Source organism: Aphanomyces astaci (genome assembly GCF_000520075.1).
Source record: "Aphanomyces astaci strain APO3 unplaced genomic scaffold supercont1.3, whole genome shotgun sequence".
Classification (NCBI taxonomy): domain Eukaryota; phylum Oomycota; class Saprolegniomycetes; order Saprolegniales; family Verrucalvaceae; genus Aphanomyces; species Aphanomyces astaci.
The window spans coordinates 963,710-984,005 of record NW_009798266.1 but is presented as its reverse complement, the minus strand read 5'-3'; the positions used below and the strand labels follow the sequence as shown (position 1 = coordinate 984,005).

The window sequence follows — 20,296 nt, the reverse complement described above, 5'->3', positions numbered from 1 at the left end:
TTATCCCTGAGTGAATACGAAGTACTTCGAAGTACTAGTACCATCTAGTAGATAGATAATTAAATATCTATCTACTTGATGAATTATTGAAATAATTCATCAGTTTTTTGGACTTTTGTGCTGATTTGGGTGAAAAGCACAATATCTCTATCGGAATTTGGTTTTTTGGGAATGGCAATCTCCCTTCCATCGATTGGGCAGTTGGATTTGGCATTTGACATGTATCGGAAATGGCGCCTTCCAATCATGGGCGCGCGGCGGCGGCACCTGTCGTCGTCTCCATCTGCGCAGCACATGGAACCCATGCGAGACTACTTGGACCACATTAGTGCAAGCTAACGCCACACCCTCTCTTCATGAGTCTCATGACGTAAGTAGGTGGCATCGCAACACCCGTCGTCGCACTTCCTTGCGCAGCCCCGATCCGCTTTGTAAGTAATTAATCTCTTGGCCAAATTGCAAGGAATCAGTCGTCCCATTCCTGTTCGTAGGTCGATCCATCCCACGGCCGTCGTCCATCCAGACGCCAGGCTGGGCGACGGGGTTCAAATTGGGCCGTATTGCGTCGTTGGCCCTGGTACGTCGTCATGCAGTGGCCTCAGCTGACGAGTTTAACATTTACGATGGAGTGCACAGACGTTTCGCTGCACGCCAACGTCGTCCTCAAGTCCCACGTGGTTATCGAAGGCGTGACAACCATCGGCGAAAACACGACGTTGTTCCCGTTTGGGTGCATTGGTGGCCCGCCTCAGGACAAGAAGCACGTGGTTGGGGAGCATTCTGCCTTGGTCATCGGCAAGAATTGCCTCATTCGGTACATTCCTAGTGTGACTCGACGACACTGCACGTGATGATTGTGTCCCAGGGAACATGTCACGATCAACTGCGGCACGAGCTTGGACGCTGGCACGACACGCGTGGGCGATGCGTGCTGGGTACATAATACACACTCCCCCTTGTCGCATTTCTTTTCACCCAAAGGACTTAGATCTTGGCGGGCGTGCACATTGGCCACGACAGCCAAGTGGGCACTCGAGTCGTCCTGTCCAACAACGTATGGTTCTCATTCGGTAGTTCGTTGACTGAGTAGTTTGTTATATGGCCACAGGTGTGCCTTGCTGGTCACGTGACCATTCACGACTTGGCCATCGTGGGGGGCCAAGTAGGCATCAAGCAATTTGTTCACATTGGCAGGTAAATGTTGTGATATTTGATTTGATATGAACGACGAATCTCGTTAGATTGGCCATGATTGGCGGAAAAAGCGCGGTCGACGGCGACGTATTGCCCTTTGGGTAGGTTTTTCAGTATGTCACTCTCTGTGACGCTGTTCATAGTTTGGCCTGTGGCAATCGAGCTAAGCTTGTTGGGCTCAACCTCATCGGGCTGCGCCGTTTACAAGTACAACAACCATAAACTCTTTCTTGGGATGTTTATGAGACCATGTGTAGGCATCTAGGACCCACGTGAAAGAAATGCTTCAAGCGTACCGATACATTTACAATGTCCAAGGCAACCACTTTGCCCCACCGCTTCCGTCTGTTGACTATACGTACGAGATTGCACTTTACAGTATATCTCGATTAGGTTGGCACGGCATGACACTCGACTGGCTCGAGCCGAGGAGGCCAAGGCGGCGGCGGGCGACAATGTTATGTTGCACGATATGGTACCAAGCTGAGCTGCCATGTGGAGAGTGTCTAAAGTATGGCACCCACCGCCTGTCGGTGTAGATTGACTTTGTGCGTCTCGCATCAACCCGCCACCGGTCGGCGCTGTGTCCAGCAGCCAGTTAGCCAATGGATCTGCCTTCGACTGTACAACGACATGCCAGTGACCACCCGTAGTCAAGTGTTCTAGGTCGATATTTTTCACACATCAAAATTAGCAATATACACATCATTGGACTGTCTAACCACGCGGCGGCCACAGAACGACCACCGCTTCCATCATGCTCTAGCTCTAGCTCTTCCGAATCCCACGGCATTATCGCGGATGTCTTGCATACACAACCACTTCTAGTCAACGTCGAGGGGGGTCGTGGAGGCACTTAGTCGCCCAGCAGCTTTTTCAGCACTTCAAACGTCGTCCACGACACCGCTACGGACGGCGCATGCACGCATACCCGGGGGCCGACGCCGCGGAAGAAGCCGGCCACGCCTTCATGCTTGTAGATTTGGCCGAATGCGTCCAAGAAGCCCCGATATTGCACTTTGGGCGCGGCCGACTGCACCATCTAAAGTCGGCAATCAAGCAAACGTGTGTGAGTGCATACGTGGCCGCCGCGCGGCACGACGGCAAACTCGAGTCAGCACACCTTGTCGCAATTCTTTGCGCCACCGACCTTTCCGCCACACGTGAGTGTGTCGTCTAGTGACATCATTTGGGTTTGCAGTCGGGTCTTGGTCACGTCCAACGGGTTGGTGATGGCCCCGGCCTGAGACAACAACGATGACGTTATCCTGTGACGTTATCAAACACTGGAGGTCGTACCACTGCGCCAGCGATCGCGCCAGAAAAGACGTACGCGCCGACGTTGATTTCGCCCGACGGGTTGAGCAGCTTTTTCATTGATTCGTTGGTCGACACCATGATCATGCTAATGACAACATAAGTGGTTGGGGTTGGTTTGGACTACTACATACATACCTGTACGGTAAGTTCATGAATAACGTGGTCGGGAAACTGATGTATAATGCCCGCAATCCCTCGGTGCGGACCATCTGCGACGCCGTCGTGAGTTCCTTCAAAGACTAGACGACCACGATACCGTTTGCACGCAGTTGACCACGCCAGAGTAGTACCCGAGCTGCAAGCGCTGCTTTATTACCTGCAGTCACAGACAAAAGGATCGAAGGGTCAAGATGCTTCCCCGTGTGAGAGAGTGCACCGTACATCCATGGGGGTCATGACCAGATCGTGCATGATGGTGCCGATCACACCCGCAGCACCTACGCCATTGTCATCAATGGCCACGATGACGAGCGCGCGTTTTGGATGTACCTGACTGGATGGGCGTGTGTTCGGGACTGTCGGCTCCAAATTTCTCTTTGCACGACTCGAACACTGAGAAGTACAGCGCGTGGGCAGGTAAACTCGCGCCGAGCATGGTGCTGACGCCGCGAAATAATCGGCGAGGACCGTCCTTCGCTATAAGCATCGAGGCAGTTTGAAATGCAGTGAGTTGGGGTTTGCCAGGGTTTAGAGCACATCGCTGGCATTGCATGTGTGTCTACATGAACTGGATTGAGATGCATTCGAGGCCTGGAGGACGGTTTGTAAGGAACATGACGGACGTTACCTTGATGGTATCGATGGGAAAGATGGAGCAATGCTCGACGACGCCTGCCGCCGACCCCGCAAGCATGTGGTGGATAAAGGAGCCTTTTTCCGGCGTCCAATCTTCCCAGTCTTCGTCAACCTTGAAGGTGCTCATGTGTTCACGGTATTGGTGGCAATCAGGTCCGTCGACGGTGCACTCACTGAGTCCTCCAGACCGAGCAAGTGGCGGGCCAATCACAAAATTAAATTATTTTATCCAATCAAAAACCAATATTGTCCAGAGGCACGGCGCCTTCCACCAATCAAACGGCTGGAAGCATTGCCATTTGATACTCTATGTATGCGATATTTTAATTCCCGTGATTTTTTAACTGAACTTCTTTTATACTGCCTGAATATACACTTCATATTTTGGACAGACGTTTGGAATATTATTTGAACGAGCTTTCGAATGCCTAGGAAGCTTTTATACTCCTGCGACAATGCGATTGGGCCACAAACAGCCAATCAAAGGGCAAAGAAGATCACCTCACAAGGATTTCCACGCGACACCCGCCAATGCCAAGTGGCGCGGGTCCAACGCGTTGCGACCACCGCTGCACACACTTACAGACTGTTAGGTACCTCACCCAGCAACCAGCCACTTGTCGAATGGCAGGACGATGGCCACCGACCACACACCCAGCTTCGCAACGCCCAAGGAACTTCCTCCATGGTGCTTGTCCAAATTGATGACAAGGAGTCATGGGGGTTTTCTGGCACCCCGTTGGCTCGCTTGATCATGATGGAAACATGTCGATGATTATGGTTCCGGAACTGGTAATAACGGCAGTCACGACATTGCACTCGTGCCATGGCGATGATGAAGGCTTTCACTACTATGGAGTGTCTGTTCGAGCTATCAAGAACGTCATGGCTGCGTAATTGGATCGGTCTCACAGCGTCGGTGGCAGCCAAGACCAGTCAAGCTGAAGAATCTAGTCAGTATCAACATCATGCCAAAGGCACGGGAGTCACTGGGCAATGGTGGCCGTCATCAGGACCTTGAATCAAAAGGCCTTGTCGCAGCATTCAGTTGGTGTGCCTATGTTGTCTAGACGATATCTAACGTCATGTTTGCATCACATGTATCTATTTGAGTTTGAGAAGCTTCAGACAGGTTGTACATATCGTGCAATTCGAAACCAGATCCTATATATGTGAATCCCAAGGTGAAAGATGAAAAATACAATCTTATCCCATAAGCGTACAACCATCGTGTGGTGGCAGGCAACGCGTCGCCTTCTCTGATGGTTTCATGTGCAACGTCTAGCTACCTCCTTGTTAAAGGTGTGCCCACTGTCACCCCTCGTCCTGGCAGTCGACTACTCTGGTTTGAACTACAGTACCGGTAGTCTTACGTCGAAGGTGAAGTGTCAGTACCGGTAGTCTTACGTCGATGTCATTGGAGCTGTGACGGGGCTTACATAGTGAACAATCACTGTAGAAGTCACAGCGAAACAAATCTTCGACGTATCAAAATATAATTCATTCCTGTACTGACCCGAAAAAGTCTGAGCTTTACTAGTAGATTTCACTCTGACATGCAATTTCAGTCGACTTGACAACGCCCATCGAGCCAAGTACCAATGTGATGCAAGTACTGTCGCCGGAATCGTTCTGGTTCCTTGAGTAAATTGTGTTCCCCTTGCGGGATCGTAATCAGCTGTTTGTCCGTCGACGCTGCCGCCGCGAACAATCTATGCACGACCACCATACATGACACACGTCAAAGTCCAATAGGTACTCGGTACTAGGTACTAGGTACTAAGTAGTAGGTACTAGATAGAGTTCCGTACCTTTTGGAGCCTGCGTACGCACACACGCGGTCGTTGTCGCCATGGATCAAGACAAAGGGCGTATCGATCTTGTGGTACTGCGTCTGAATGTCCAGCGTCGCTTGCAGCATGTTCAAGGCAGTGCCGAGGCGAAGACGGCCTTTGTAAAACAGGTCGTCCAATTGCTTGGAAGCTTCCACGGCGCTCGCCACCTCGTTGCTGTTGGCCCGGGTGGCGCCATGTGTCGGAATCGCTGGCAGCTTTGGCAACACCTTCACCAGCACTCGACAAACCGTTTCCACGATGGCGGGGGGTCGCACTCCGTCGGCAAGAAGGACGGGGGGCGCATGGAGGACGGCCCCGTCGATCAATCCGTGGCGGGCTCGAAGCAACGTATGCAAGAGAACTAGTCCCCCCATGGAGCTATATGTCGGCACTTGAGATCAGGGATCCAAGAAAAAGGTGGGGGTGTGTACGACTTACATGCCGATAACAAACACCTTTTGGCCTGGGAATTGGACTCGCGTGGCTTCCAAGAATGCCAGTACATCGTCCACGTAGTTTGAAAACACATCAATGTAACCAAATCGACCAGCGCTTCGGCCAAACCCGCGGAAATCCAGCGCTCCCACGACGTAGCCACGGTTCAGCAAGTTTTCGTAGAGGAGAGTGAGCCCACCGCTGTGAGCGTAGATCCCATGGAGGCAGATCACAACCCCCTTGGGAGTGGCCTGCTTCGGGAAATAGTACTGGGTGTACACTCGAACTGGCTGGGATTGAAGACGACCAGTTTCGTGTTTGAACTTGGCCTGTAACGCCACTTCGTCGGCGAGAGGGGCCACCAACGTGCGTTCATATGCATCTTCGTGTCCAGGACCAAATAGATGCAAGAGGCCAGCCGCTGGTACAAGGACAGCCGCCGCTGCAGCGACGAACAGAGGCAACGCCATTATGATCTTGCCAAAAAATTGTGAGGCCAAAATCGGGCTCTAGGATTGGTCAGCCCCGTCCAATCAAGTTGCGGCAATACTCCGATCGCACAACAATAGCGTGTCAAAGTCATCATTTGCCTGGTGTGAATGCCACATCCCATGGCGAATCGTAAGTGCAATGAGCGACAGCATTCTCATGAGACTCGAAAGCTCTTAAACACTGGCAGGATGCATTGCCATTGCATTTTCAGCACTTTCTTACCAGGCCACAACACCAATATTTATCCGGATACCCTTCGCGACCTTTCGAGGTGGAAATCTTGTCGTCGGATCACATGGCGATCCGTAAATTGAAGGCGCGAGGCATCGGCCGGTTCGAGCTGTTGAGTTGGTTGAATGAGTTCCTCGAAACCGATTACACCAAAGCAAGACATGTCTTCACGCTAGTCATGGCTAATCATACTACCCACGCAATAGATCGAGCATTTGGCGGACGGCATTGCGTACTGCCAGGTGTTTGACATTCTGTACCCTGGCAAAGTCCCATTGCAGCAAGTGAACTTCCACGCGCAAGTGCAGCCTGAATACGAGCGCAACCTCAAGCTTCTGCAGAGAGCTCTCGACGCATGTGGCGTGCAAAAGGTACAAAGTACCTGCTGGTGCACCTATCCCATCCATTGTCAAAGGAAATGGCCATCAAAAAGTTGGTCAAAGGTGTGTTTCAAGAACATTTTGAGTTCTTGCACTGGGTGCACGACTACGTTCACCGCACGTACCCCGACGCCATGCGGCTTGGCAACGCCTATGCCCGCCGCGAGCAGATATTGCAAAAGTCTGGCGATGCCGCTGTGAACCTAAACTTGATCCCTAAGTTTAGCATGCGGAACGTACGTTCGTCCAATGGCTAACTAATGACTCATCATGTTGCAGGGACTCTTTCGTCAAAGCATGGAGGACGCATTGCCACAACCCGACCACGGTATCTCATTCACGAAGGAAATCGTCGTCCTGATTTGATCGCCCATGGTATAGTCGAAGAAAGCAACAACGATATCCCTCTATCTGACGACAGCGCAGCTTCTACCACAGGCGACGTCGTCACTACTTGCTTGCACGAAGTGGAGTAGGAACTAATTAGCCAGTCGCCCCATTCACATTGCACTTTAGACACTCGTGGGTTCACACGTCAGCCGCGCTGCAGCACGCCACATGTATCGTTCGAAGTCTCCAACCACCACCGGCAAAGGGTGCTCCACCTGTTGCAAAGTCGTCGGGAACGACGAAAACCAAGGCACGCGTTGAAACCAAGCAAACGACGGCTGCGTCCAAGAACAAGTTACAGCTAACACAAGCGTTGCTGCAGTTGCTGGTGGGTTGCTTCAGTCGTTTTGTGCTTGTTTGATGGGTACATGTTTGAGTGTAGAATGCGTCGTTGGAAGCTGAATTGCATGGTCGGATCAAAGACTTGGTAATGGCCGAGTCTTCGGTTGAGGCAATGTCGTAACTCTTTGGAACAGGATACGTTGCAAGCCGATGTGTCTGTCATTTTGTCCGAGCGCAAGCACTACTTTGCCTGTTACGCGAAGTGGAAGTACGTGGCACTTTGAGTTCATAACTCAAAACTCTGTCTGTGTAGACCCTGTGTACGGCGCAGACACCACATAACGAAAGCACAGATGACTTCGCTGCGATATTGGCGATTCTTGCTGCGCCCTTTCAGGAATTCTCAGGGCACAAACATTCGGAACAACAAAGTCACCCAGAGTCCGCATGACTGTCACTTTGAAAGGCAACCAAAAATATAGTCGTGAAAATGCACGAATGACACTTCCATGGAGTCCATGGATCCGTGCGCCTTTAGTCAATGGTACAGTAGCTTGGTGCCCGGTTGAGTCGATTGAACGGGGTCCGGAAATTTGTACCCAATCTCCAATGAGTCATTTCAGTATGTCTCACTGTGAGTCTGATGGACAAAACACGCCCTTCACTCAGCTTCGATTGACCAACACTCCACACCTCTATCTGTTGACTGTCAGTCCCAAATATTTGGTCATGTTCACAAAGTTCCGTTATGACCAAGGTCGTGTCGACGGCCGGTGGCTTAGTTCGAACAGATTGGCTACGATTGGATCTAGCCGACCCACTAAGCGAAGCGAGTCTGTCGAAAGGGAAGACGATTCGGATGCGCGGAAGAAGGCCAAGGCGGCGGCCACCGTCGCACGAAAATGGCAGGAGCGGTATCATAGCATTTGCGACACCTGCTTTGATCAAGTGCAAGAGTGTGTGCATTGCCCCGACACGCCCTTGCGTTTGCTCATTGTGGGGCACAACCCTTCAGACCATGCATGGCAAAGTACGTTTGACTTTACCAAGTTACAGTAGGCCAAGTGGTCGCTCACGCCTCTGCAGGTGGCTATTCCTACAGGTACAGTACATCTTCACATGAAACATCGAGTGTCAACGACCAAGGTAGCAACCCCACGAATCGCATGTGGAAGTTACTTGCAGGGGAGTACTTCAAGACAACGTGGACAGGCGTCCTCCCTCCTGGCTGGACCATGGCGGACCAAAACAAGATGCCTCATGTGTTGGGCATTGGGTTCTCGGACCTTGGGATTGAGGTATGCTAACTTTGAACCTATCTGGCGCTCATACGTGCATTGTAGCCCGGCAACGACGCGTCTACGTATGGCCGTAAAACGAGTAAGCTCGAATGTTGACTAGCGAATGTCGTGAATTCGGTGGCTTATCGTCCCTCGAGTAGTGACAGAGTGGAAGCACGCGTTTTACATCCGCTTGCGCCGGCATTTGCATCGCGTGGCGGCCACTTTGCACCGAGTAGATGACGCATCCAGTTGTTCCAACGAATACCAGCACGGACCCCTGCTTGTGGCATTTTCAGGAAAGCGGCAATACTCGTTCCTCTTTGACCCCCCATCCAAGCGTGTATGTACTACTACTACATACCCTTTGAAATACATCAGGCTTTAGCGATGGTATAACGTCATAAGTAGGCGATCCCAAACGGCAAGCAAGACCCCTCGACGTTGCCACGGGACTGGCCACTGCCTCCGTCGTGCGAAGTGTGGGTGTTACCAAGTTCGAGTGGCCGAGCGGCGATGTCTGAAGCCCAGCGGTGCCAGCCGTACATGGACTTGGCAGCGAGATTCCATCAGCTCGAGTCATCCGACCGTGCCCCCAACTTCGTTTGCGATGCAATTCCTACCCCAGATGTCCCTTGTTCCGATGAAGCGATAATTTGAATTTGGTTTGATTTCACAGCTATTTCATCTGTATCTCAGGGTCAACACATCAACCACGTCGGTCCCCTGTACATGCCGATACATCATGTACTATGCGTATGGACAACTACACTGTACGTCACAGTGGCCACGGAAGTCGGGAACAAGTGCATCGTTTTCAACACAATAGAAACTATCACACAGTAAACTTGTGCTTGCAATCGTCTGGATGCCCAAAACTTCGCACTGGTAGAACGGTGGCAATACACCTTGCAGTACCTCAGCATGTGAAGGGCCAACGTCAGCATTTTGTTCGTATCAGGATTTACCTAGAGTAGTGTACCACTTGTATTGCTGCTGGCGGTGATGGTCACTACCGCTAGCAGCAATTGCAACAACAACGGCGACGCACAATGTACGTGTAACACCGCAACCAACTACTGGTAATACCCACCAAGATGCATGCAACATTCATATAGGGACATCAATGTTCACTCAGTAACTTGACGAATCAGTTATTCGAACCACACGATGTCGAGTGTGTGGATCCAGAGGCCCATAACGTTATACCCAGTGGTGGCTATATAGTCAGTCATTCAATTGCAAGGTATTGAAATACCTGAGACAATGAACTGATTTGTCGAACGTATTAATTCGATAAAGCCCCCGAATCTCAAGAGAAAATTTGAAATATTATATATTTATTTGTTGACGCCCAGACAACTCATTTTAGGATTATTGTAACATTTGGGAGTCTTTTATTGAGAAAGTCCCATTTTCCTGCAATAATACCAGTATTTCGTGGCCATTCAGACCAGGCCTAAGTTTAATACTACTATTAATAGTATTAATACATTGTAATCTTCCATATAACGTGAGTATGATACTCCAAATGGGCGCATTTGAATATATAGGACAAAAATCAGTTTAACTTTACAATGAGCTGCTACTCGTTCTTTCATAGCATGGGGCTGTCGTCATCGGTGGGAACTCCTTCGATCACACTCTTGCTGTCTATTGCAGGCAACTCTCCCGACTCCAAGAAACTCTAACTCTGGATTAGCCAAACAAATGTCAACATGTCCTTCATTACCTCTGCCTCTTCCATGGCTACGGTGAATACGCCGGCGACGCTGCCTTCTTCCGTGGCAGCAGTGGCAACCCATGAGCCATGGTCGTCGCAATGCCAAGGCCTTAATGCGTCCCATGATGTTACGCTCCTATGCAAATATTTCATCAGCATCAAATACGCACTCTGAGAATATTTCCTTACCGAACATACGTGCCAAAGTGAAGCACTTGGATGTTTGGTCCTGCTACCATGATCATGTTAGAATGGGAAGACAAGGCGGCATATTACGTGGTCCTGGGTCCTCTTCAAGAGGATGTACGGGCCACCACCGAAGCCCGTCCACAAATGCCCACATGACTCTCCGGTCTTGATCTTGTGCAGGCAATGCATCCCCAATGACCGCGCCATCTTGTTCATTCAGCTTTGCCCCTTCTGGCATCGTAGGCATAATACCTACAAGGGCAGATTAGGCCCAATCGTTCGCTTATCATTGTTCAACGAGTGTACCTGCAAGCTTCGTGGAATGTGATGCAGCATTGTCGTTCGCAGTGGACTTCTGTGGGGTTCCACCGTCCGTCTGAGGGCCACACAAGTCAGCGATGAGCAAGCAAAAGTAGTGGCAATGGAGCAGTCGTTTGTCAAGTTTCAAATTCAGATCAAGAGATCGTACCACAGGTGGTTCCGGGTCGACGGGTGTCAAGAGGTCCTGCATGCCGTCCTCGAGATCATACTTCATAAAGGTTGGATCTGTCTCGACAATCTATCCACACGTGGCCTTCAACATCATCAAAGTCGAGTTTCGGCTACCTCTGACGTGTCGGACGAGTGCTGCATGTTGTCGGCAGCATTTTCATGTGTGGCGTCGCTTGTTCCTGAGTGTCGCTTCGCACGACCAAGTGGCAACAAGCCTTCAATCTTGTCAGGGGCCACTTCCTCTTTGAGTTCAATCGCTACCGAACGCACGAACAACTAAGTCCATGCCATTCGATCATACACAGACCTTGCAACACTTGACGCTGGGTGGGGTTGTACTTGAAGTCGTCGGCCGCTTTTTTCGTTTCAGCGTGTTGACTAATCGACCGCTTGTTCCGCATGACCTTGGAGTTGACGGACAGTTCCCCCTCGAGCTCTTGATCTGTGGCAGTGTCGTCGCCTAGCCATGTATCGTAAAATGATCGTGCCAGCTAAATACAGGCGTATTCAACAACGACTACCACTACGATCACTTGGGGCGCTTTCATCCTGACGCGGACGACAAGCATGTCGTTTGCCAGACGCCACTTCGCGGCGCCGGCCCGACGGTGGGGTCGCCTCGGGCGACGACGTCAGGTCAATCGCATCCGGTTCATCCGTCCGAGACGTGTTGGTCGGCTCAAAGCCCGGAAGCACCCGGTCGGCTGGGTCGTTGGCCATGAAATCCTACCATTGTCCATATTCAACGATGCTATGCTTCATGCGCATTCATTCTACCGCCGCATTCGACATGGCCTTGGCGAACTCGTCCCAGGCATCGTCGGCCAACACCATCGACTCGGCATGTCCCTTGATCAAAGCCTCGTACTCGCTGCACTCCCACAACTTGATGGATCCCCGCGTTTTATGCAGAGCGCTAATAGTAGTGTATATCACGCCATCCATACAAGATTGAACCACCGCGACAACGTACAACGTTCGGCTTCCAAAGTAGTACACCAGCCAGCACTCGTCGGGTTTGGCCTGGGCTTTGGCCAGCATCTTGCGGGCATCGATCCCTATGATAAAAATATATATTTCATTCTGACACGGTACTTCATCGCCATACGCACCCAACGCGCGCAAGTCGCAAGGCAAGTGTTCTGGGTCGCAGACAAACGCTGGTAGCCACGGATACGCGTCCGACAGCGCCCACACCATTTGGTTGAGGGGAATCGCGTACTTTTCCGGGGCCGGCAGCGCCAAGTTCATGTCCGTGGGGACCATATACGGAAGCAACCGCTGGCGCGGATCCCGCTTCAAGAACGCCTACAACCAACCGACCGTGGGAACATGGAGGCACCAAGATAGACGCCACCTCGGCCTCGTTCAACGCGTCTTTGAATTCGTCCAGGATTTTCTTGGCATCGGCGTTCATCTTGATCGGGTACCCCGAGCAAAATAGCTTGTGGTCGGCGTGGTTCCACGGTTTCATGTTTGGTTTGGAAGCATCCACCGTGTGCAACCCGCTGTGTCACACACACAAACCAGCACACATCAACCACAACACAAACGTTGAGAATAGGACGTACAAATTGTTCGAGCCAAAGTAATAGACGAGTTTATACTTGGTCGGCTCTCGCTTGGCTCGCTCCAAGTCTGGTCGATGGCTACTGCCTACACGACCAATCAAAACACGGCGTTGGATGATCGCCTTCTTTCTGACCCAAAAGCACGAGGTCGTCGCGTAGAAACGTCGGATCACACAGGTAGCTAGGCCACCACGGACACCCCTTGTGTTTGGCCCATGCAACGCACGCGTTCGTCGTCCACACGTCGGGGTCCACCCTTGGCACGCTGGCTGCTGCGATCACTGCGGCATCGGTTGGGGGAGACGGATCCTTTGGGGGTCGGCCGCGACGAGGTTTTGGAAGCGATGGTTTATCGGCCGACGGCGCCTTGGAAGCAGGGGTTGCTTCATGTGTCGTTTTGACAGCAGGTGTTGGCGGCGGATGGTTTGGGGTTGGCTGCGCCGACTGCGGCGCCAGGTACTGATCCAGTCGATCGCGCTCCGAGTCTAGGTCGTACGGGAACGGTCTGGCGAGATGATCGGAGGCCAGAAAAGCCTGTACAAATCGATTAAGTCGTTGAACCATCAAATGCAATGTGTTGGGGGTTGTACATAAGTGTCGTCGACGGCAAGAGACAGATCGTCGTCATCGTCGTCATCTCCAGCGACGTCATTTGAATGACTTTGGACGTATTGGGCGTGGTTGGGGCAATTCCACCACTGCACCAGGCACTTTGGCTTGAGCACCCCACTACACAACAGCCCCCCATCAGGGTCTTCTGGATCACATGCAGGATATGCTCGTACAAGTGACGCGTGCCAAAAAAGTACGCGATGCGATAATGCTCAGGATTGGCCTTGACAATGCTCATGAGCCGGTCGTTCACTCGACCTAATCATCAACACATGAGACTCATCATGACAAATGCATGGCCTCTCCCCACCCAGGTCGTGTTTCGACGGGTCGAGGGCGTTGTGGTCGCAAATGTACACTGGGAGCCACGGGGCGTCGTCGCCGCCCGACTTAGCCCACGCCACCGAGTAGGGCGGCACTTGAGGGGGGATGTAGCGGGGCACCATGTCGGACTCGGCCATGTCCGGCAGAAGCCGGGTATACGCGTCCGTCGCAGCATACTTCTGCATACACATGTCAACACCCCAAGGTTAGTTCTTTGACGTACCGTAGCATCCCGTACTGCTCGGGCGAACTCGCGCACCACGCGCCCAGTCATTGCGTGAGCTGGATGCCCTTTCAAGAGGAGGTCGTGGTCTGGGCCGCGCCATCGCGCCATGTTCTTGGCACACACGTCGCTACAGCACATTCGTGAGGCAAAGACCATGAATAAAAGATGAGTCATCCACGGGTCCACAAAGTTGCTTACAACGACGGGGTTCCCCCAAACAAGTACACGAGGCGGAGGCTGTTGGGGTATTGCTTGGCAGTGACCAATAGTTTTTGGTGCCGGTTGCCTGCATGGATATAAAATGATGTTTGTTAGGTACCGACCACCCTCGATGGTTGTTTTGATTGACGCACCCAAATGTTCAAGCGTCGGCTGCAAGCGCTCGGGGTCGCATACGTACACGGGCCACCACGGCGACGACGCGGACAACGTGTCACTGCGTCGCGCCCACGCCATAGAATCCAGCGGAATGTCTTTAATCGCGGTTTCGGTGATGCGGACTTCCTTGACTGCTGGTGCGACTGGAGCAGGTCGGTAGGGCTCGGTTGGCCGTTTGGATGGCGGAGTGTGGCGGACATAGCTGTTCGAGGTTTGCATCACACCTCCATGTCGCATCGGTTGGGTGAACCCAGGCCCGATGGCCACAGCGCTATCTTTCGGGTCAAACGAGGCCCGTGTTGGTTGATTCGAGTTGTTCTCCGTGGGCGAAGGCGACCGCGCTCGCTTTTTAGCCGGAGGGGGAGGCCTGGACTGGCTGGGAACGGTTCGAGGTTTGGTTGTTACTGGAGGCGGCGACGCGGGGAGGTGGTTTCGAGTGGATTTTCTCCGTTTTGGAGACCGGCTGCTTCGAGTGTCCACGTCCAGCGATCGGGCCGCCTTGGGGGCAACAGCAGTCGTGTGTGCTGCTGCCGACGTGGCGCCTTCATCGTCGGACGAAGCCTGTGGATCCCTCGCCACCAAACGCATGTCCGACGGGGTAAACCCAGGCGGCAGGCGCGTTGAGGCTTCTTCTGAAAGGTAAGTCTACCCATGCAACACGATACATTTATTGTTGATTCAATATACATCATTTTCAAGGCCAAATCCATCATAATTGCATCAAGGTCACGTACCTCCACTTCTTCCCAAGCGACAGGCTTGACGTTCAGCACGATTCGCATAAACTCGTCATGTTCAGCGCAATTCCACGGCTTGACCATGTCCCAGGCTCGGCGCGCGCCACTACAACGACATGATCATATCATCCATCCATTCCAGCAAGGGAACATTTAGAGTTCATATCATCCATCCATTCCAGCAAGGGAACATTTAGAGTTCCAACGACGACGACGTACAAGCAGTGGTCGCCGAAAAAGTACACAATTCGCGAGTCGTGGGGGGATTCGCGAACTCTGCGGAGCGTCTCGACATGACCAGTCCCTATGCACACAACCCCACGAAAATCAACCACAAAGCTCATATCGACAACTACACACTGTACCCAACAACTCCAACGTCGATCGCAGCTTGAACGGATCGCACACGTAGGCAGGCATCCACAACGTTGGCGACCGCTGCGACCACGCCATCACTCCATACATCGATCCGTGGTTTGCCACGTCTTGTTGGTCGTCCGAGTCGACGTCCACGCCTTGGTCACTCGCCGACTCGTTCGAGTACGAATCGTCGTCGCTGTGGCTTTGTCTGGCCGGGGCATCAACGTCGTCATCGTTGTTGTTCGACCGCCTTGTTGGCAAGATGGTCAACGGCACGCGCGATGTCGTGAAATCCGACGCCACCAACTGCGGCAGCATGCGGTGCGACTCGGGTTGGTTGATAAATTCCTACAAATGTGTTAGGGTTGTCGTTGAAAACGCGCACCTTGACTTCGAGCATGGCGGCGTCGAAAATGTTGAACATAAAGTCGTTTCTGGATCGCCATTGGCGGCCGTGCTTGTTGATAAAGATGGAGCGGGGCAGCCCTTTCACGAGGTAGTCGTGGTCAGGGCCGAGCCATGTCCGAAACACACCCTTGGCTCGGTGCAAGCCGCTACAACATGGATCTATTAGATTATTTATCCACAGTGTTGGATCACGTACAATTCGTGCTTGCCAAAGTAATACACGAGGCGAAAGTTGGTCGCCCGTTGTGTCGCGGTTTCCAGATATTGCGCATGGGCATTCCCTAAGTCATCGCATGAATGAGAGGCTTCAAACATTGAAAGACAGGTGTAGATGACACGCGTACCCAGATTGGTCAACGTCGGCTTTAAAATGGCCGGGTCGCACACATACACTGGCATCCACGGGTATCCATCACGCAATACCCACGCCAACGAATTGTATGGGATCACAGCCTTCTCGGGCGACGGCAACGACGGGTCCAAGTCGTGACGTGTTAAATATGGCAGCTCGCCGGACTCGAGAAATCGCTGCTCAAAGTACTCAGTGTTGTTCGCAATCTAGGACTGACGGATGATGTACCAGTGCTTCGGAGATGGCATTGGTGAATTCGCTGCATTCTTCGTCCGAGTTTCCAGGAATCGGCGGCGCGCTCAGGTAGTCGACCTGGTGGGGGCAGTCCCACGCCGTCAGCTCCGTCGCCTTGTGCATCCAACTACAAATAGACACAGTTTATTTCAACGACACACATCAATATCGTACAAGACGTGGCGGCCCAAGTAATACACCAAGCGATGCTGCTTCATCTTGGCTTTGGTATTGGCCAAGTGGTGGGCATGGCTCTTGCCTACCATTCGTGTCTATCATCAACATGAAGAATCCACGGTGCAACTAAGTACCCAAGAGGTGCAGGTTAGACGGAAATGTTCGCGCGTCGCACACATAGACTGGCCACCACGCTTGATTCGCAGGTTTGATCCAGAACAAGCTTTCCGCACGCTTGCCCCTTTGTTCGGCAGAGTCTTGGATTCCAGCGCGACGTGTCGCCGCCTTCGACTTTATCGACGACGTGGCCACGGGAGGTCTTGGGTTTCCACGGTACTGGATATCTTCCTTGTTCATAAACGGCAGTCGTCGCGACGCTTTGTTGGTGCTGTCGAAGTTCTACGGGGGTGGTTGTTCATGATTGCATGTTCGTAAGCGAACTTTTGACATACCTTGGCTTCGTTGAGGGCTTGGGTCAACATGTCCAAAGCGATGGGTTTCTTCACTGCTTTGGGAAACCCCTTCACGAACGCCGCGTGTTCAGGGCCTTGCCACGGCTTGACGGCGTCGTTCGGTCGCGATTCGCTACATAAATGTCGGTCTCCTGGTCTCATCCAAGCCAACGAACGTACATTTCGTGGCAGCCAAAGATGTACACGAGTCGGAGGTTGTCTGGGTTGGATAATACCTCGTGCAGCCCTTTGGCATGCTTGTTTCCTGCAAATAAATATAAATATCATCGAAGAGGTTCGACGAACGATGGCCATACCCAAGTGATGCAGCACCGGATTCACAGTGTACGGGTCCAACACGTACACTGGCAGCCATGTGTACCCGTCTTTGGACGTCCACCCCAATGATAGGAACGGGACCACGAGGGGTGGCGGGGCGGGAAGGGATTTGTGCAGGTCCGACGGCTCCAAGTACGGGATCGTCGGCGGCATCATCGGGCGCCCAGGTTGAAAGCAAGCCTATACACCACGAAATCAACCAAACAAGCTACAAGGGCATGCGAGTGTGTGGTACATTGGCTTCTGCCAACGCCGTCGTGAATTCCTCAATCAACTCGACACGCTTGTCAAACATGTCGCTGGGACTGCCGATCGCATACATGTCGTGCTCGGCGCATTTCCAAGGCTTTAACTTGGTTTTGAGCAGGCCGCTACGTCAGACACGGCGTCACATGATGAAAACACATAGCGACAAACAACGCTATACACGTACAACACGTAGCGTCCAAAGTAATACACCAATCGGTGGTCGTTTGGCTCGTTTCGAGCTCGCATCAGCAGCGTGACGTGGTTGCGACCTACACCCGTGATCAGTTTCAGCATACACATCATGGAAAGTACTTCATCGCACGTACCCAAGTGGTGCAAGTCGTCGCGAAGCTCCGTCGGGTCACACACATACACCGGCCACCACGGAAAGCCTTGGGGGCGGACCCATGCAAGAGAGTTGTACGGTACATTCGACACTGTATCGTCGCGCATGGGTCGTGGCGGTGCCGGGCTCGCAAGAGACGAGGGGTGGCCAGCAGGTTGAACGCCTTCGTCGTCGGAATCCACCAAGTCAATGATATCGGGACGAGGGGGACTGAGTTTCGGATCCAAATCCGACGGGATGATGTAGGGCAACGTGCGCTGCGTCGCGGCCGTGCTCAAGTAATCCTACGCCATCAGTCAGGGACGCCACGAGAATGACAATCGAACCTCGACTTCGCGCAGCGCATTCATAAACAACTCGACCACCTTTCCTTCAATGCAAGACGTCTCAGGGTATCCAGCTTTGAGAGTGTTGTGGTCTTTGCCGTTCCACGACTTCAGCATCGTCGTCGAATGGAGTCCACTACGTGACGAATGAGAGATCGCGACAACGAGATCGTCATACGTACAAGTCGTAGGAGGCAAAGTAGTACACAATGCGCCATTTCTGGGGTTCCTCCTGTGCCCGCTTCAGAATCTGTGCGTGTGCCGACCCTAGTGTGAACGCGGGATGAGAAAGGACGACAAACATCGGCGTGGAAAAAGAGGGATTACCAAGATGATACAGATCTGGGCGGAGTTTCTTGGGGTCGAACACGTACACGGGCCACCACGGATATCCTTTGAGCAGCCCCCACGCGACGGTGTTGTATGGCGGAAGGACCATGGCTCGGTCGATGGCTTGGCCCCGTTGGCAGACGAAAAAGCAAATTAACTGTAGGCACGCGTTAGACGCTAAACTAGATAACAACCAATTCACAGACCAATTAAACGCCACAAAATACACGTTTAACTCGCTCATCGAAATAACGACAAATAACCACTTCATATTTACTTCGTATTTGCTCAGAAATACAGGCATATCTATTTGATTGGACATTAATTGAAAACTGACTGTGCTGATTGGATAACTGTTGATGTAGGTCAGCACAAAATTGGGCATCAGGGTTGCCAAGTTGAAGCGAGCAAATTCCCTCGGAGTAAGTGTAATTGCTACTAGTACTGTACTCGTACGGCAACTCTTTATTCGGCCACTTGCGTCAAGGCATGGTCAAAACCATTCTGCGCGGCAATGAATGTCACTATTAGAGAGGTTTAGCAACTCATCTTTACATTACCCTCATCATCACAATCTCGACAAATGTCGTTTTCAGGACAATGACAAAAGAACGTGTCAATGCATTGCGTCCGGTTAAATAAGTTATTCGGATGCATGCTGTGCTCAGTGGCTCATCGTCAATCATGCAGACATACCTTACGCTGCTTGTGTCCCATGCTAGGACCCGCGCGCTTGGGAATTTTCACCTGCTCTTTTGCTCAGATGTCCTTCGACGACCTCCCATTAGTGATGTCCTGTACATAGCTCGACGTGACAATTGCCACAGCTGACGTTGCCGCTATGGGTTCAGGCCCCAGGCTACTTATCTACAGGGGTTCGAGTGAGCGTTTACTGTAAGAACAAGCGAATACTAGTAACGCGATAACAATGCGATTTGTTGTTGGTGGTGGGTCGTTTAGAAACACTGCAAGGTTCAATCCACCTACATGCATGTATACTGTAACAGTATACCTGTAGCTCTATGAAGTGGCCCCGTCGAGCCTGGAGCACCATTTGTACCGACACTTGGTGAACAGTCTTCAGCGAAGACTCTTCACGAAGTGTCGCTACGAAGACGGGCCGGTGCTTGACTAGGCCAGTCGTGTGCCCATGTCAGTCGAAGACCTCGTCCTGCAAATGCATGCGGGTCTTGACGATTTCGAGGGGCTTGGAGATCACAGGCGCCAAGGAGAGGCGTTCGCGGCAAGGAATATGTTAGACAGCACAACCATCCCCTCACGAAGGTGGCGGCTCAGCCTAAAGCGACCTGTGAGGACAATCATCATTGTCTTCACAATTGGCCAATTCCAATGATTGATCCTAAAGTTTTTCAGTATCTTTAATTAGCTTTTACAGGTTCTTCCAGTTTTGGCAGACACAGCTGAGGGTGATGATAAAGTTGAGTTGCTAAACCTCTCTATTGTCTACACGAAATATCATCAGGACGTCATTAAACAAGAGCAGTTGTTTACTGCAATATCGAATGGCACCACGGGGCACTCGTACGCTGCCCTTTCGTGCAGTGTATTAACGTTACCAGTGCAGTATTGCACAACGCTCGCTTTAAGACTTGCTCGTTCACAGCTTGCCCATTGCTCTCGTTCACTTGTCGATGCCAGCTGTCGTGTGTGTGCGGCGCAAGCGTTGGTGTCTGCATCATTTTCACACAGGGTGAGCAAATCAATTGCAAACCTATTTATACTCGCTGTCACTTGGCAGTCGTGGTTCCTTTTTGCTCGAGCATATTATTAATACATACTAGTATGTAGTAACGTTAACGTTATTTTGATGGTAAAG

The 20,296-nt window shown here is 51.9% G+C and overlaps 6 protein-coding genes across 12 annotated transcripts; 3 read left to right on the top strand and 3 right to left on the bottom strand.

Annotated features, from left to right (window-relative positions):
* Positions 1–171: 171 nt before the first annotated feature.
* Positions 172–2,338, top strand: H257_01909 (acyl-[acyl-carrier-protein]-UDP-N-acetylglucosamine O-acyltransferase; the record flags this gene model as incomplete). 3 transcript variants are annotated; one of them, XM_009825359.1, is made up of 12 exons in its annotated part: positions 172–330; positions 379–431; positions 492–577; positions 637–814; positions 866–935; positions 989–1,054; positions 1,109–1,194; positions 1,242–1,295; positions 1,338–1,401; positions 1,452–1,537; positions 1,588–1,669; positions 1,734–2,338. In XM_009825359.1, the coding sequence occupies 12 exons, from the start codon at positions 172–174 to the stop codon at positions 1,794–1,796; spliced, it is 1,047 nt and encodes a 348-aa protein (XP_009823661.1). In that variant the 3' UTR covers positions 1,797–2,338. The 3 variants fall into 3 exon arrangements, with proteins under 3 accessions (XP_009823661.1, XP_009823663.1, XP_009823662.1); XM_009825361.1 differs by having other exon boundaries at positions 1,452–1,669; positions 1,734–1,913; XM_009825360.1 differs by lacking the exons at positions 1,338–1,401; positions 1,452–1,537; positions 1,588–1,669; positions 1,734–2,338 and having other exon boundaries at positions 1,242–1,321.
* Positions 1,695–3,510, bottom strand: H257_01908 (hypothetical protein). 3 transcript variants are annotated; one of them, XM_009825356.1, is made up of 8 exons: positions 3,302–3,510; positions 3,004–3,232; positions 2,896–2,951; positions 2,771–2,830; positions 2,650–2,723; positions 2,494–2,599; positions 2,318–2,437; positions 1,695–2,236 (listed from the first exon to the last, which is right to left on the bottom strand). In XM_009825356.1, exons 1-8 carry the CDS (start codon positions 3,434–3,436, stop codon positions 2,051–2,053), a joined length of 966 nt encoding a protein of 321 aa, XP_009823658.1. In that variant the 5' UTR covers positions 3,437–3,510; the 3' UTR covers positions 1,695–2,050. The 3 variants fall into 3 exon arrangements, with proteins under 3 accessions (XP_009823658.1, XP_009823660.1, XP_009823659.1); XM_009825358.1 differs by having other exon boundaries at positions 2,345–2,437; XM_009825357.1 differs by having other exon boundaries at positions 1,695–2,437.
* Positions 3,511–4,873: 1,363 nt separating this feature from the next.
* Positions 4,874–6,049, bottom strand: H257_01907 (hypothetical protein; the record flags this gene model as incomplete). Its single annotated transcript, XM_009825355.1, has 3 exons — positions 4,874–5,021; positions 5,121–5,522; positions 5,583–6,049. The coding sequence occupies 3 exons, from the start codon at positions 6,047–6,049 to the stop codon at positions 4,874–4,876; spliced, it is 1,017 nt and encodes a 338-aa protein (XP_009823657.1).
* Positions 6,050–6,366: 317 nt separating this feature from the next.
* H257_01906 (hypothetical protein) lies at positions 6,367–7,535 on the top strand (the record flags this gene model as incomplete). The annotated part of the gene is made up of 7 exons (XM_009825354.1): positions 6,367–6,465; positions 6,509–6,673; positions 6,718–6,918; positions 6,962–7,010; positions 7,064–7,154; positions 7,199–7,400; positions 7,455–7,535. The coding sequence occupies 7 exons, from the start codon at positions 6,367–6,369 to the stop codon at positions 7,533–7,535; spliced, it is 888 nt and encodes a 295-aa protein (XP_009823656.1).
* Positions 7,536–7,801: 266 nt separating this feature from the next.
* H257_01905 (hypothetical protein) lies at positions 7,802–9,294 on the top strand (the record flags this gene model as incomplete). The annotated part of the gene is made up of 6 exons (XM_009825353.1): positions 7,802–8,384; positions 8,441–8,456; positions 8,505–8,652; positions 8,698–8,734; positions 8,796–8,977; positions 9,046–9,294. The coding sequence occupies 6 exons, from the start codon at positions 7,802–7,804 to the stop codon at positions 9,292–9,294; spliced, it is 1,215 nt and encodes a 404-aa protein (XP_009823655.1).
* Positions 9,295–10,182: 888 nt separating this feature from the next.
* On the bottom strand, positions 10,183–18,598 carry H257_01904 (hypothetical protein). 3 transcript variants are annotated; one of them, XM_009825350.1, is made up of 39 exons: positions 18,457–18,598; positions 18,312–18,396; positions 18,130–18,265; positions 17,784–18,087; positions 17,642–17,726; positions 17,444–17,579; positions 17,187–17,388; positions 17,050–17,134; positions 16,870–17,002; positions 16,552–16,816; positions 16,415–16,499; positions 16,235–16,367; positions 15,999–16,182; positions 15,851–15,935; positions 15,632–15,800; positions 15,252–15,594; positions 15,106–15,190; positions 14,884–14,992; positions 14,125–14,794; positions 13,970–14,057; positions 13,769–13,898; positions 13,532–13,724; positions 13,395–13,479; positions 13,200–13,338; positions 12,744–13,143; positions 12,610–12,694; positions 12,396–12,546; positions 12,151–12,346; positions 12,012–12,096; positions 11,816–11,954; positions 11,560–11,764; positions 11,346–11,498; positions 11,153–11,295; positions 11,016–11,105; positions 10,853–10,922; positions 10,634–10,798; positions 10,547–10,586; positions 10,367–10,493; positions 10,183–10,321 (listed from the first exon to the last, which is right to left on the bottom strand). In XM_009825350.1, exons 1-39 carry the CDS (start codon positions 18,566–18,568, stop codon positions 10,232–10,234), a joined length of 6,180 nt encoding a protein of 2,059 aa, XP_009823652.1. In that variant the 5' UTR covers positions 18,569–18,598; the 3' UTR covers positions 10,183–10,231. The 3 variants fall into 3 exon arrangements, with proteins under 3 accessions (XP_009823652.1, XP_009823653.1, XP_009823654.1); XM_009825351.1 differs by having other exon boundaries at positions 11,566–11,764; XM_009825352.1 differs by having other exon boundaries at positions 13,532–13,721.
* Positions 18,599–20,296: the final 1,698 nt, after the last annotated feature.

Excerpts from the sequence above, each read along its gene's own strand:
- H257_01908 (XM_009825356.1), bottom strand. The coding sequence starts at position 3,436 with ATGAGCACCTTCAAGGTTGACGAAGACTGGGAAGATTGGACGCCGGAA. Across the intron at positions 2,952-3,003 it reads ACACACGCCCATCCAGTCAG|GTGCTGCGGGTGTGATCGGC; the intron begins GTACATCCAAAA and ends ACAATGGCGTAG. Across the intron at positions 2,600-2,649 it reads TTCATGAACTTACCGTACAG|CATGATCATGGTGTCGACCA; the intron begins GTATGTATGTAG and ends TGTTGTCATTAG.
- H257_01904 (XM_009825350.1), bottom strand. The coding sequence starts at position 18,568 with ATGGTCCTTCCGCCATACAACACCGTCGCGTGGGGGCTGCTCAAAGGA. Across the intron at positions 17,389-17,443 it reads CGGCGTTGGCAGAAGCCAAT|GCTTGCTTTCAACCTGGGCG; the intron begins GTACCACACACT and ends CGTGGTGTATAG. Across the intron at positions 16,183-16,234 it reads ATGCCATCTCCGAAGCACTG|CGATTTCTCGAGTCCGGCGA; the intron begins GTACATCATCCG and ends TACTTTGAGCAG.